We start from the raw sequence: 16313 nt of genomic DNA on the forward strand, positions 1-16313 counted from the left end.
AAATTTAATGGCATTTTACACAGACTGTACATACCATTATCGTTAAACTTGGGTATTTGCATGGTTTTGCCTTAACCGCCTAAGAGGCGGACGAAAAGGATCTTCTACCAGCCCAGAATCCTGGTTAATAAATTTCAAGTAAATAAATACAATACAAGTCGAACAGATCAACTGAAAACAAGATCCATGAAAGAAGAAAAATATCTAAGATACTATTTAGTGCTTACTGCTGCACATGTGATGCAAACACCAGACTTGGAAAGATAACAAGCAACTAGAATCTGGGATTTACCCCAACTTTCAAAAGCTAGGCTTAGCTTAGATGTCTATGATGTACAGTCCCACAAACAGAATAGGCAGATACAAAGTTCTAAACATTTTGCAAAACCAGCACAGCTATCTGTCCAGTCCAGATATCCAGCAAGGTCAATAGGATTAAAATTAGCAACCATATAAACCCAAACAAATCAAAAAAAGTGCCCATACTGTTAAACCCAACATGAATGTTCAACTTCAGCAGTCAAATTCCTGTGATGATAGCTGACAAAACTCAAGGGTGTGAAGAAAAAAATTCTAATTGTATGCTAAGTTCAGTTATAAATGAAGTCCAAAACTACTTCAAAACCAGCCTCCAAATAGGTGAAAAAAAATACAAAAATCACCAACAAAGAAAGAAAACACCACTGGAAGAAACATAAAAAACAACTTTAATCACCTTAGCGCTTTTGACCTTTCAAGAAGGCCTTCCTCAGAACAAATAATTGCATCCAAAATGTTGATTATATACCCCTAAGTATCGACCAATCAAAATGACTGGTTATTTGAATAAAATGAAAATCCTTAAAAAAGCTTTTTTAAAAAGAACATGTAAATAATTCACATTAAATCCATGTTTAAAAAACAAAAAGTGTGTGTGTGTGTGTGTGTGTGTGTGTGTATATATATATATATATATATATATATATATATATATATACACACACACACACACACACATATATATATATACACACACATATATATATATATATATATATATATATACACACACACACATATATATATATATATATATATATATATATATATATATATATATATACACACACATATATATATATATATATATATATATATATATATATACACACACATATATATATATATATATATATATATATCATAAACATTCATTTGTACTTGTCATAATGACACTTTCTATATAAAACTGTTTTCTTTTTTCCAAGTGGATAAACCTAGGATAGGCAGTCTTTCTGGGAGACCTAAGGTGCACAAGAATGATAAAAACCCTCCTTATATGCCCATAATGTCTGTACTAGCTTCGAAGTTAGAACCACTTTCTAAGTTTGTGGATAGAGCACTACTTAAATTAGTCCAATGGAATGTTTCCTTCATTAAGGACTATCATGATTTTTTTGACCAAAATTAGGGACAAGTTCGTGGGACCCAATGATTTATTGGCGACAGTGGATATTAAGTCGCTATACACATGCATTCCGCATGAATTGGAAGTGGAATGGGTAGGACATATGTTAATTCAAAGTAAGGACTTTGAAGTGGGTGAATGCTTGAGTGTACTGAACATATTCTCAAAAATTTTCTTTTTTTATTTTTGAAGGAGAGTACTATTTGCAAACAAGGGGTGTAGCAATGGGAGCCAGGATGGCAGCAAATTATGCCAACCTAGTGATGACCTATTGGGAGACTCAAATTTTGCCCAGATTACCAGGCACTGATAATGTTAGTCATTACTACCAATTTATTGATGATTTGTTTTTTGTTTTGGGAAGGGGGTGTAGGTGGTTTGTATGTATTTATGAATACTTTAAATGGCAGTACTGATTTATTGAGTTTTTCTCATGTATGTGACATTTCAAGTATTGTTTTTTTAGATTTGGAAGTGTTTAAATGTGTTGACACGTTTAAGTTGGGTTCTATTATTAGCTACAAAAATGTGGTTAGTTTGTTACATTATTCCAGCATGCATCCAACATACATGAAGCACAATTTCGTAAAGGGACAGTTGGTTAGGTTAAAAAGATTAACTACTGACTGTGCCTTCTTGGACAGGTTTGTGGATGAATTGCATGACAGGTTTAAACACACAGGTTATCCTTCCAGAGTTGTTATAGAGCTTTTGGCCAGTGCCTGGGATGTTTAACTGTGGTTCCACCTTTGTAATTTATTTGGCTAAGTGTTCATTGTGTACTGCGTTCTATATAGGGAAAACTAAAACACAACTAAAGAATAGAATGTATGAACACTATTATGCCATTAAAAATAAAAATGTTGACAATACATTTGTAAAACATGTTTTTTCACACAAGGGGCACACCAAGTTTTATTTTGTTGTCATTGACCACATACCGGGTAGCTTTAATGGGGACAGGGAAGCAGAGTTAGATTATAGAGAATTTTGATGGCAAGTACTGTTTAATGCTTATAATCCACTTAGCTTAAATGCTGGAGTTAATTACAAAACAATTTTATATAGAAACTGTTGTTATGACAAGTGCAAATTAATTTTTATGATATATATATATATATATATATATATATATATATACACACACACACACACACACACACACACACACACACACACACACACACTTTTAGTTTTTTAGACATGGAACTGCAGTGGTGATGCTGTGGTAGCGTTGTCGCCTCACAGTAAGACGTTGTCCTGTTCGATTCTCAGCTAAGGCGCCTTCTGTGTGGAGACGTGTGAATGAGCGTACTTTCGTTGAAGGTTGTGCGTCAGGCCTGGCAAGTCGGTACGTAAAAATCTACTGCCAATCATTAGCGGACTGGAGTTCCGCTGTGGCGACCCCTAACCGGGAAAAGGCGAAAGATGCAACAACATTTAATGTGAATTATTTACATGTTCTTTTAAAAATGTTTTTTAAGGATTTACATTTGATTCAAATAACGAGTCATTTTGATTGATCAATACTTAATTAGTAGGGTTATATAATCAACATTTTGGATGTAATTATTTGTTCTGAGGAAGACCTTGAAAAGTCGAAAGCACTAAAACTTTGGTGATTAAAGCTGTTTTTTTACCTTTCTTCCAGTGGTATTTTCTTTCTTTGTTGGTGATTTTTATATACAGTTGTAAATGAGATCTGAGTTAACCACGCAGACTGGCGAAATGTGAATTCATGATAACATTAACATGAGTGTTGAGAAGTCTATACAAACACATCAGTAACACAGATAATGGCCATACTGGCTCTACTTCAACAGTCCTCTCAAAACAGGAACTGAGTTTCCTGAATGTTGATTGTGTCACTTCAAAAATGAAATATGAAAAAAAAACTAGAAGCTTCACCAAATATTGCACATCAGCTGAGAAGCATGTTTTCCCTACAGCAACTGGTTCTTTGTACATATATGCATTTTATATAATATTTTTTTCACACGTTTTTATATAAAATTTTTTATATCTTTTATGGTTTACAGAAGATAGGCACAGAGGCGTATTGATATTTGTGTGTAATATGTAATTTGAATTTCTTTTTCTCAGGAAATTGGAAGATGTCACTTCCTGAATTTTCTGATATGTATGGAGGGTACTTTTTTGAGATCACATTTCCTCTGATGAAGCCACAGAATGCTGTGGTGAAAACGCTTTGTTGTCTGTTATAAATAAATTGCGTTAAGGATATTTTTTTGAGTTGTTTTCTGCTGACAAGGACCTTGTTTCTGTACTATCTGGTTGTTTTTGTACCTTCTTCGGTTTGTCGTTTTTTGTTACGAGGAGTCCTGTTTGTCTTGGCAGTCTGCAGCCCAACAATTTTATGGCAAGCGGAAATGAGAATATCAGCATTGATGTTGCTGGCTTACTCGCCGGTTTATCTGATAGACTGGACCAGCTTAATTCCCGGATTGATGACATGCAAGCTGCTATGCGTCCACCTAGAGTGGGGACTTCTGGCGTTGAAAACTTTACCGGCACGAGTCAAGCTAGTCTTGACGACTGGATACCAGCTGGCCAACCGGAACGACAACGACTATCTGCTAGCTCCAATATGGGGCTAGCTAACATTTCGGATGGTGTCTTTACACTGTCTGGTAACGGGCTTGGTGTTGGAGAAACTGCAGGGCGACCTGCTAGTTACGCCGTAGCTGTCACTAACAAACGCTCTAACTCACGGGTGGACAGTACTGCAATGGTAAATTCTAATAACAGACCAGATGGGATGAATTCTGGTCTACCGGACTTGGGTGATTGGTTACTCGACACTGCTCATTTGACTTTTGGTCAGCAAGGTACGTTTTCTAGCAATGATGTACCAAATATTAAAAACGTATGTCTAGCAGACAAGTTAAAGTTGTTTGACACCAAATTGCTTAAATTAAAAAAACTGCAATTGGAGTCGGCCTACTTTAAGCAATGTATTACCGAGAATCTTATACCCAAGGGGTTACGGAACACCTTTGCACCATCAGGTTTATTAGTTGACCAGGCCTTTTTTACTGACTTGGAAGCACTTTTTCAACAGCAAGGTGCTCAACTTTTGGAACTCATTATTAAGCACTATGCATCACATATTGCTTTATTGATGGATGAAATCAACAGCTTGGACAATGACATAAAAATAGACCTGGACTTTACTAGATACAAGTTCGACTATGGTCGGATCTTGTCTAGTATTGACACTTTGTTATTAAAGTTGAAAGCTAATAAGAATAAAAAGTTGGTTAGAGATAGGGAAGCCTACTCTAACAAATGTGCATATCCTAAACTGAAGGGGCCTAATATCATTCGACCAAATCCTGTGAGTGATAGCCAGACGTCCGATGTAGTGGACGACAGGAGTGGGTTGGACGATATAATTGAGGAAAACAATGAGGGTCATACCAGTACAGGACCTAGACGAAGTAATAGGATTAAAAGCTTTGCCAGAAATAATGGAGGGCCTGGTAGTAACCAGTACAATCAAAGTTCTAATAACAAATCAGTTAACTACAGTAATGGCAACAATTTTTTAGGCCAACGCAGCAGCAGGCCTTACATGAACAGGAGGAAGAATTAGACCAATCAGTCTTAGACCTTGACATCAACAGGTCCCCGACACCTAGTCCACCTCCCTCACCTATTGCAAATGCCCGCCCTGTTATACTTACTAACAGGAATAGGGATTTTAAGACCTACAATTTCTCTGACATCATTCTTGATGAGCAACTAATTGAATTACTAGCTTTTGGTAACTCATTTGTTCCAAGTAGATCTGGAAGTATTTCTAGGGAAATTATAGAATTGAAATGTTTTGTGAGGAAATTGAATTTAAAATTAGTGTTTAACCAACAAAATGATGTGGTTAATCCAAATGCTGGTGGTGGTGTTGATAGATTACCGGTCTTGAAATTGGCCAGTGTGTTTAATCCACCACTACATGCAGCATTACAACTTTTTGAGAACATTTGTGAAGTGGACTTTAGGTACCTCGCTAGCAATAATAATGATAGGGAAAATAAAGGTGAATCTAACATTTCTAAGGAACAACTTATATTACTAGACGAGTTTTGCCGGTTACCTGTACGATTAATAAAACCTGATAAAGGTGGGGGGTTGGTGTTATTAGACAACCTCACATACAATGAGAAGATGGCCAGTGTTTTGAACACTAATGCCTATACAAAGTCTTCTAAGAGCGAGGTGAATGGTCAATATCATAGAATTAGGGGTTATTTTAGGGATTTGTTCCTGGCAGGAAAAATTGATATAGATTTGTACAACTATATTGATATAAATTGTCCTAAAATACCTGTCATGTTTGGAATCCCTAAGATTCACAAGGACATCAACAACCCCCCTATGAGGGCCTTGATTGATGGGAGGTCGTCTATTACATATCCCTGTTCAAAACTTATCACCAACATACTGGATAAATACAGCAAAGCCATTACTAGTATTTGTAAGGACTCCTGGTCCTTCCTTGGTAACATCAGTGGTATTCCACACAATGGTGAAAATAATTTTTTAACCATTGATGTGGTAGACCTATACACCTCTATACCGCACCAGGAAGCGGTAGAGTGGATAGGTTCTATGCTTCAGGATTTCGGGGCCTCCAGATTGGAAGTAGACTTGGTGACGGAACTACTTGACATTGTTTTGACTTTCAACTATTTCACCTTTAATGGTGATTTTTTTCTTCAAAAACGTGGTGTAGCGATGGGCTCCCCTTGTGGGGCTGGAGTCGCTAACTACGTTATGGGTTACTGGGAGGCCAACATACTAAGGAAGATCCCTGGTTTGATGGAACCTGTTATGTACTATACCAGGTTCCTGGACGATATTTTCATATTGTTCAGGGGCTCGGAATTGGAAGCTGCAGGTTTTGTTGAAATTATGAATTCAACAACTGAATTCTTAAAATTCACATTCAAATTTTCAACACATGAGATTGATTATCTTGACGTCAAGTTAGTAAAGGACCCTATAAGTGGTAGATTGATGTCAACAGTGTTCAGAAAATCTAAGTACTGCAATTCTTTCCTGCACTTCTCCAGTTTCCATCTGTATCAACAGAAACAGTCTACTGTAAAAGGACAACTGGTGAGGGCAGGAAGAATGTGCAGTACCATGATTGACTTTACTAAAGAATGTGAATTATTGAGGGAAATGTTTAGTAATCGAGGGTACCCTGACCAAATGTTATTAGACTTGATTGGGGAAGTCACTAATAAGAGAATTAATGGTTTTTATAAACCTTTACTACTCCAACAGGATCTCACACAAACTGATACTATTACTAATGTAGCATCAGCTGAGGTTAACTTGAATAATGGGGGGACAGTTAAACTTATAACCTTAAGTGAAGAATGTGACTTTTCATTGAGTTTTACCACCACCTTTAGTAAAAACTCTAAAGGGATTCTGGCTATAATACGCAAAAACTGGCATTTTATTTCCTCAAATACCTTTTTGGCTGAAAAATTAGGTAGTGAACCTAGGTTTATTTTTAAGAGATCAAATAACCTTAAGGAACTGGTACAAAGGGATGTGTCCCAAAATACATTCCATAAAAGGAGAGGAATGTATAAATGTGGCTTTTGCAAATTTTGTAATAGGGTCAGAATAGGTGAAACATTCATGGTCAGGGATAAAAAATACCATATCCGTTTCCCTCTAAATTGTGAGAGTAAATCCATTATATACATAGCCATGTGTGATTGTTGCCAAGCGTTCTACATCGGAAAAACGGACCGTAGGGCCTGAGACCGAATGTATGAACATATGTATGCCATTAAGAATGACAAGAGTGACAACGCATTGGCAAAACACATAGGCTTGAACCCAGGTCATAGTTTTTAGTTTATGGCCATTGACCAAGTACCATTGAAAATTAGGGGTGGCCCTTTTTCTTTAATCTTGGAGAATCGGGAATTAGAATGGCAGTTACGCCTGGATGCGTTTAGGCATCCTGGTTTGAATAACAACTGTAATATTGCCCCCGTGCTGAAACTAAGAAGTTATCTCAGATAGTTTATGGGGGCAATACAGGCTCTCATTTACTGGAGGTCATTATTGTTGTAATATGCATACAGAAATTGTGTAGCTGATGACTTTATTTGTATGTATAGAGGTATGTTGTTGGACTATAGATATGATATTCATCTGTTGAAAATAAGTACTGTTGTACCTTTGAGGCTTAATCCAACTTGAGTCATGATGGTTTTGAAGCCCATATGTTTTAATAATAATTTTCCACACATAAATTAATTGCATTAACAATAGAAAAGTGTAGTACTTTGTAATTGCAGGTGCATATATTCTTATCTAGGGCAGCTGGTTCTTTGTACATATATGCATTTTATATAATATTTTTTTACACATGTTTTTATATAAAATTTTTTATATCTTTTATGGTTTACAGAAGATAGGCACAGAGGCGTATTGATATTTGTGTATAATATGTAATTTGAATTTCTTTTTCTCAGGAAATTGGAAGATGTCACTTCCTGAATTTTCTGATATGTATGGAGGGTACTTTTTTGAGATCACATTTCCTCTGATGAAGCCACAGAATGCTGTGGTGAAAACGCTTTGTTGTCTGTTATAAATAAATTGCGTTAAGGATATTTTTTTGAGTTGTTTTCTGCTGACAAGGACCTCGTTTCTGTAATATCTGGTTGTTTTTGTACCTTCTTCGGTTTGTGATTTTTATATACAGTTGTAAATGAGATCTGAGTTAACCACGCAGACTGGCGAAATGTGAATTCATGATAACATTAACATGAGTGTTGAGAAGTCTATACAAACACATCAGTAACACAGATAATGGCCATACTGGCTCTACTTCAACAGTCCTCTCAAAACAGGAACTGAGTTTCCTGAATGTTGATTGTGTCACTTCAAAAATGAAATATGAAAAAACAAACTAGAAGCTTCACCAAATATTGCACATCAGCTGAGAAGCATGTTTTCCCTACAGCAACTCACCTTCCTCAGTCCTGAGATTTACAGTCTTTGTTTCAGTTCTAGGTGCTCTCTCATCTGCCTTCTGGTCAAGCCATGTAATCCCCAGGAAAAGCTCACTGTTAAATAGGCCTTCATAGAGCTCTGTCTGTAGTGCTTGCAGTGAAAACTTCACACTAGTAAGTCGGTTACTATGCATGTCCAGCTTCACTGACAGAAGCAATCCGAAGGAGACTTCTGCCAAACATGAATCCTAAAAGCAAAGATGAGAATTGTGACAGCAATACTAACTATAAGTTATGGCCAGCACAGAAGTGTAAAGGTAGAGCATCAAACTAAATTGCCAGTGACCCCAGTCTAATCAATAATCAATAACTGTGTGTGAGAGGTCTGGCCAAGGTGGAAAAGGTTCAAATAACTAAAGCCATTTCTCTTTTTCCAGGTGAGGGTGTGTTAAAAGAACCACCAATCAAATTACTAATACACAATAGTGAAATAAAGCAGTAGGCACATCCTGAAACACATCAAGTAATATAGACTTTGTACATATGACTGCAAACACATTAAATACACTGCTATCAGTAAAAAAAATAAAAAATACAGTTGTGCAAGTCTTACTTCCATTTAACAGCAATTGTTTGTAGAACACACTGCGTTACTAGCATATGGGTAGCAGTGCTCTGCTTCTCTTCCTCTGGCAGTCTATCAGAGCTCCTCCCCTGCCTGTGTGGGTGTTAATCACTTGGCAGTACTGGGACTGCTTTCAAATACAAAGAGAGGACCCTTTCAGTTTTCTAGAGTCCAACAGGAAGAGAAAATGAAACATCTACTGTCCCAAACCAAAAGTCTCACACAGACACAACAAGATAATCGGTAACAACAACCAGAAGCACTTCCAACACCAAACTATATACATCCAACAAAAGAAGAATGGTGGGAGGGTACTGTCAGTAATGCAGTGTGTTCTCCGACCATCTACTGCTACAGGTAAGTGAATACTGTTGAGTAAGTCTACGTTCAACAAACATACTGCCTTACTAGCATATGGGTAGATTCCCAAAGCTTACCCAACCTGACGGGAGAAAGGATAATGGTCCAGGCGCACCTAGAGAATGGTCCTCACGAAGCCTACTCTGAATATAAAAAAGGCATCCAGCTTGTAGTGATTTGTAAAAGTATGAACAGAGGACCAAGTATCTGCCTCTAGAATACTTAAGAGTCAACTCCTTTCCAATACACCACCAAAGAGGAAAAGGCCTTATTGGAATCCGCCTTGCCATGGTGAGTGTTAATGAAAAATAGTAGAGAGGACAACCCACGTACAATGGTTTGCTTAGAGACAGGATGACCTTTATTTGCCTGTGTGAAGGAAATAGAAAGACTTTCAGCCTTCCTAAAGGCTTTCATTCTGTCAGGGTAGTACCTGAGCTGCTGATGCACATCAAAGGTACAAAGTATCCTCTCTCCATTATATTTAGTTTCTGGAAAGAACACATGGAGATTAATAGACAGAGCGAATTCTGAGACCACTTTCAGCATGAAAGAAGGATTAGTGCATAACACAACCCTATTCCTGTGAGAAATAAGGTAAGCTGTCCCACCCTGAGAGCTTACAGCTAAGAAACTAGCCTTGCAGATGTCAGAGCAATAACCAAAACAATGTTTTCCATGTTAAGAAATTACATTTGTATAAAATCTTAGCATAACAGTAGATGTTCTTCTCTTCACATGAGGGAATCTCCTGCCAAGTATAGCGCAATGTCAGGCCAATATGCCTTTAGTTCTTACAGATGCCATACTTCACACGTATGTTCCCCATGTAAGGCATAGGGCATAAAGGTGACGTACGCATGTACTCAAATATTCAGAATTGAAAAAGACCCAGGAGGAACAGAATACCTCAAAGACAAAGGAGAGCTTATGCATATAGAAGGAAAAAAGAAAGAAGGACCTTGCAGTCAGGATTGCAACAAAAATATAGTGCAAGAGCTAGGACAGAGGGGGAAAGAGGGATGGACCAAACACTGTAACAGTGAAGAGAAGATCATCTACTGTTATGGTAAGATTTTACACAACTGTACTACATCCTTCCATATCATTGTTGCAGAATTCTTCACCTAAGGGGAGCACAAGAACTTAAGAAGCCTGGAAGGAGGAAGGCACAGAAGAGCCGTAAACAAACATGGAGGCTAACCTTGACAAATAATGCCCTCGCAATGGAAATAACATCCAACTTGTCATGTTTAATGAAAGTATGAAGAGAGGACCAAGTGGCAGCTTCAAGACTGGAAGTCGTATCCAAACCCTTGAAAAAGGCACCAGAGGGGGTGTGATTATGATGCCAAACAGTTAACAGCTTAAAAATTCTGCTCTGCCTCAATACAGTTATTTTGACCAGATTTAATACATAAAATTGAAGTTTCAGTCTTCAAAGAATCAATATTAGGATAATAAACAAAAAGTGAAGAAAATACAGCAAATAACTGACTCTATAAAGACTTTTTATTCATATAATCCTGTCAGAAGTAATTTTGCAATTTGAGTTAAGTGCAGCCATGAGTCACTAAAAAGCTTCCTCACAAGAAAATGGCACGAAGAAAGAACTTAAGGCTCTAGTAACCAGTATACATGAAATATTAGTGAAGATTGATAAATTGAGAGTAAAATGGACTCTATAAAACAAGAAAGATCTGCTTAATGAAATAGTTAACATTCTGATCAGATGACTTCCATAGAGGAGTCATTAAGTGATGTGGACAGCAGACTGAATGAAAATGAAAAACAAATAGATTTCCTGTTGAACAAAAACACTTGACTTTACGAAAACGTGGATGATCTGGACAGCAGATCTAAATGGAACAATGTAAGAACATATGGTGTTGCAGAGAAAGAAGAAAGAATAATATGTTAGCTTTTTTGAACAATTGGCTCACAATAATCTTGACTCTACCCAAGTCACTTTCTTTTGGTATAGAAAGTGTACATCGGTCCCTTTCTAATAATTCTTCAATAAAAACCCTGCCTATGCCAAGATCAATAATAGTCAAGTTTATTTCAACACAAGATAAGGACTTGGTTCTTAGAACAGCATGGAGGAACTCTCATGTTACTTATAATGGTGAAACTATTAAATTTTATAATGACTATACTTCTTCAGTCATCTCCAGAAGAAAATCCTGTGTCCCACTAATTAAAAGTCTAAAAAAATCCAATATAAAAGCTCAAATCTTATTTCTAGCCGGAATCAAAATATTTCTTGCAGAGGGTCAGAAAATTTTTAACAATCTTGATGAAGCTCTTGATTTTGTTCAGAAAAATAAACTCTTAGACAAACAAGAAGAACTGGACTGGTTTACAGCAAGTTTAAACAGACATGCATTCAAAAATTGGTGGCCGACAAAAGAAAATAATAAGAACAAATTAAAAGGAAAGTAAAAAAAAGATCTGACTTTATGGGTGCTCTTTGTGGACTTACAATAATGTTGTTTAAGATACTTCTACAGTACGCACGGATTGCCTTAATAATTAAAAAAGCATAAGGCAAATAAGGTAATACTCTCTCTGTTATTATTAATTAATTATAAAACAATATTTCGTATTCCAGCATTTTTAAATAGCAAGATAACACATTTTCAGTATGACTGATAAAGAACTGAAAAAATACACAGACTGTCATGTTTTACTGAGGTTTATAACAATTTAAATAAGGTTATTAAGTTTTAAAAACAATATTTTATACAGGAGTTTTGATATGTCACTGTTTTACAGAACTGCACAGAGAGAAATGGTGAAGACTGTTACACTGTAGATGTGAAGTTATCTCTTGCTATTTCTCTCATTTGAGCACTGGATTTGGAAAGGAGACTCTGAATGGGTGGCTTGTTTTTGTAATGGTTTTATTGGCCTCTGTATTGCTAGTGGACTGAATGATTGGAGGTTGCAGTTTGAGAGTACATTTCTGTGAAATATGCTGGCTATACAGATGTTTTGGCACCACCAGTGAAGTACAGTTGTGCACACTTAACATAAATCTAGATGTTCAAGTGTATTCACTGTTGAAGTCATCACATTTGAGTTATCTGCCTGCAGGTAGCCCCCAGCCGGCCTTTATACCAGAGTTTTGGATTCCTGGGTCGGATGCTGTCTCTTCTTCCATGATGTTAGGTTGTCAGGGGTATAAAACATGCAGCAGACACCATTACATCAGTTTTTCTTGCCCCAGATGTCAGGTGCCCCCACAATGGGAAGCAATTATATGTTATGGTACCCCTCCTACAAAAAGCAAATACACCAGAAAGCTTAAATACACCAAACAAGAAGGAAAGTTAGAGCCAAGAGAAGTCAGGGGGCTGGAGGGTGGGTAACCAGGACTGCAACAGTGAATACACTCGAACATCTACATTTATGGTTAAGTATACACAACTCTACTATTGTCAAAGGAAAAAACTTCAAAGACCAATACACGTAAGGTTCAGATAAGGCACATTTAATAACTTGCTGCAAGGAGACAAAAACATGCAAATACAGGATTTTGCCTAACTACTAACAGGAAGTATGCTATTCTTATACTGGTCTTCAAGACATTGCCTTCTATGGTTGACGTAATCAAACACAACTTTCAGTATTGTTCTACAGCAGATGTTACTCAGATTTTCTGCTGACACGACTGGATTTATGAAAAACATTTTGAGAAAAACAACCTGGCCTTGGTGGCCTCTAGCCCGTTACAAGCTTCTATTGTGTAGTTCTAATACATGTGTTACATTTCAAGGTTCTTTTCTAGCTTAGGCACAAGCAAATGCCGACTGCAGTTCATATTTTCAAGCAGTCTCTGTTCTGATTATCTATAGCTTCTGCAGCTATGTATTTTCTCACAGCACAAGCAGAACTCCTTGTCTAAGTCTCATAACATTAATACAAGTGATACATCTATTCATTATTTTCCTGACACAAGCAGATATTATCTGCTTCCTTGTAAATTTCCAAAGCATAAGCAAAGATGATAGCTGCGCATATTTCATGACAATACAAGGTTAGAAAGCTTCTGCAATTTGTACAGATTTTATGCAGTGTGAAATAGAATAAATGTGTTAAACCTTTTCAAGCCTTAAATGCACTAAGCATATTACTAATACATACACTAATACATATTTTTCTGACATTTCCCCCCTTTTAATACTTTTATTCTACTTTCAAAATAAGCATAAACAGTTTTTTTCTTCTCCTAACCTCTTCCCACTTAGGATTTGCAGTTAAGAGAGTCATTCAATTTAAACTTACGAAAGCATTTTCAATCTTTTAACAGTTCTTCAAGCTCAGTACTTTGATATAAGGTTTCAGAAACTGACATGTTTATAAAGTCTTTAATCAGTCTTTTCATGCAGGGGATGCCACAGCGAACACATACTCCCAGTAGGATCATTCCTACACAAATGGCAATCAGGATGTTCATTAGGATAGTACCCCACCCCCCAAACCATTTCTGGAAAAAGTCCTTCAGTGGGTTTGGTCCTGGATTGGTCATGGCCGACACTTGCTGAATTACCTCAAGGTGATTGTCTATCTCGTGTTTATGGTCAGGAATATACGAACAGCACTCCTCCTGGATTAAAGCGCAAGTACCGCCTCTAGCCGCTAGGGTGAAGTCGAGAGCCATGTGGTTTGAAGCACTACAGTTCTCATGGCATTCAGTTCATCAGTCACCAATTCGAGAGCGGAAAAAGTTGCATTACTCATTACTTCGAGAAGTTTAGACAGTTTTCTCAGCTCCCAGATCGATTTCACTGCTCCATATGCTGGTAATATGCCTGCCCACGATATAACACTATCACTCAAGTCCATCTGTGTCAGTCCATTGCCTACAGAATGATGTTTTTTCCAACGCGCATCGATTTGCCCCACTGGAATTACAGGTTTCTTGATGACTTCTCGGACATTCCGAATTTTTCCTAGAGGCAAAACTGCAGTGTGTCGTATGGCCGGGACCAGGTAGCCCAAAAAACAACTGCCGGACCAATTCTCAGGTAACCACTTGTATGCCTTTCTGCCACATACAAAATAACAGTCCTCTACTTTAGTAGTAACTTTGCTATGAATATACACTCGCCCTGCATGAAACATTTTTCTATCAATTATAGACAGTTATTTATAGAGAACAGAATTATGTTTTACTTCATCAATTGTTTTGTGCATCAATTCAAGAAATGAATAATAGTTTGCATTACAATAAGAACCTGCATTGTTAGCTTTAGTGTAATATTTCTAAGGAACAGTCACATTGCAATTGCTCCAACCCACCTGAACAGTATCATTTTTATAAAACACACAGTTCCCTTTTGTGGAATAGACAAGTGCAATGCTATTTTATCTTGTGATGTAATGGTTGAGGTATCATAAATCAAGTTTTCCCAGGTCTCGTTGACCCATAGGGGGACTGTAGTCATTAATAACCCTCCGTATGCTGTCGGCAAAGCTGTACAAATCCAGCAATTCGAAACATTGAAAGTCTCTGCATACACATATTTAATTGCCTGGTAAGTGTTGAAGTTTGGGTGCCAGTCTATGAGTAACGCTTCACGTCTATTCAGTTCAGCTTGTGTGGCTGGAAAAAGGAATGGCCACAACAAAAAGATTATTGTCACTAGTACAGTTAACAGGATGATTATGCAATACTTCTGAGGAAATGGTTGTTCTGCATTCCTGTTTTTTCTGGATTCCATCATTTTTGCTCTTGACATGTGACAAGATTTTTGTCCAGTTCAAAGTTCTTAACTAGTTTGCAGTGTGTCAAGTGGATCCACGAGGCATGCTCTGCGATCTTGACTGCAGTGGGTGTCGACAGAAGCACTTGATATGGACCTTCCCACTTTGGTGACGTCCAATTCTTCTTTTTTATTGTCTTCACCCAGATCCAGATTGCTGGAGCCACTGCCACTTCTGATGGTCTGGTTTGTTCTTTATCTGAAACAGAATTTGACTGCAACAAATGTTTAGAATTCAACAAATTTCTCATATACTCTGCTAGTGTACAGTTGGCTTCCTGGTCTGCGGGCATGAGAGGTTTCCACTGAGGTATATAATAAGCCCTTCCAAATAGTTTTTCAAAAGGAGTCAATCCTTTTGCATTCGGAACAGTTCTCATGCTCAACAGTGCCGGGGCAGACAGTACACCCAATTTCTCTTTGTTTCTGCTATTAACTTTCTTAGCTTACTCTTTAAAATCCCATTATGCCTCTCAACTAACCCTGCAGATTGCGGATGATATGCACAATGATTTTTAAAGAAATACCAAAATGTTTACTTAACTGCTGTATGGTTTGGTTTACAAAGTGTGTACCGTTGTCACTGTAGATCCTTTCCGGAATGCCGAATCTAGGGATGATTTCTTTAACAACGATTTTTGCTATGGTAGCCACATCTGGATTTTTAGTCGGAAAGGCTTCCACCCATCTGGAAAACATATCTATAATGACAAGACAATACTTCTTATTTTCACATTTGTTCAATTCTATGAAATCCATACAGATAGTATGAAATGGATACGGTGGTGTAGGGAAACTCCCTTGCTTGGGCTTGAACGCCCCTTGTGCATGATGTTTGTTACAAACGTGGCACATTAAACAAAATTTTTTAGAGTAGCTTAAGAATCCATATGTCGTGAACACTCGGTTCACCAGCTGTACCAGCCCCCCTGTTGAGACATGGCATTGTCCATGGCTCAACAAAGCTGCATATCTATACAAATTAGATGGTAATATCGGTTTCCCTTCTTTAGAGATGTACAGCCCCTTTTCGAGAATTGCTCCTCGTCTTACCCATCTTTGTTTTTCAGCCTGCGTAGTAAGTGTCTGCATTGTCTTTA

The 16313-nt window shown here is 37.3% G+C and overlaps 1 protein-coding gene across 1 annotated transcript in view; it reads right to left on the minus strand.

Moving 5' to 3' along the window:
- KIAA0100 (KIAA0100 ortholog) overlaps positions 1 to 16313 on the minus strand; it is a 2229983-nt gene that overhangs the window by 1718659 nt on the left and 495011 nt on the right. The window contains exon 7 of the mRNA XM_044054400.1: positions 8477 to 8705. Within this exon, the coding sequence (XP_043910335.1) occupies positions 8477 to 8705 (229 nt within the window). The remainder of the gene's footprint in view (positions 1 to 8476; positions 8706 to 16313) is intronic.

This window comes from Protopterus annectens, chromosome 13.part0 (assembly GCF_019279795.1).
Source record: "Protopterus annectens isolate FY-2018-M chromosome 13.part0, PAN1.0, whole genome shotgun sequence".
Taxonomy (NCBI): Eukaryota; Metazoa; Chordata; order Ceratodontiformes; family Protopteridae; genus Protopterus; species Protopterus annectens.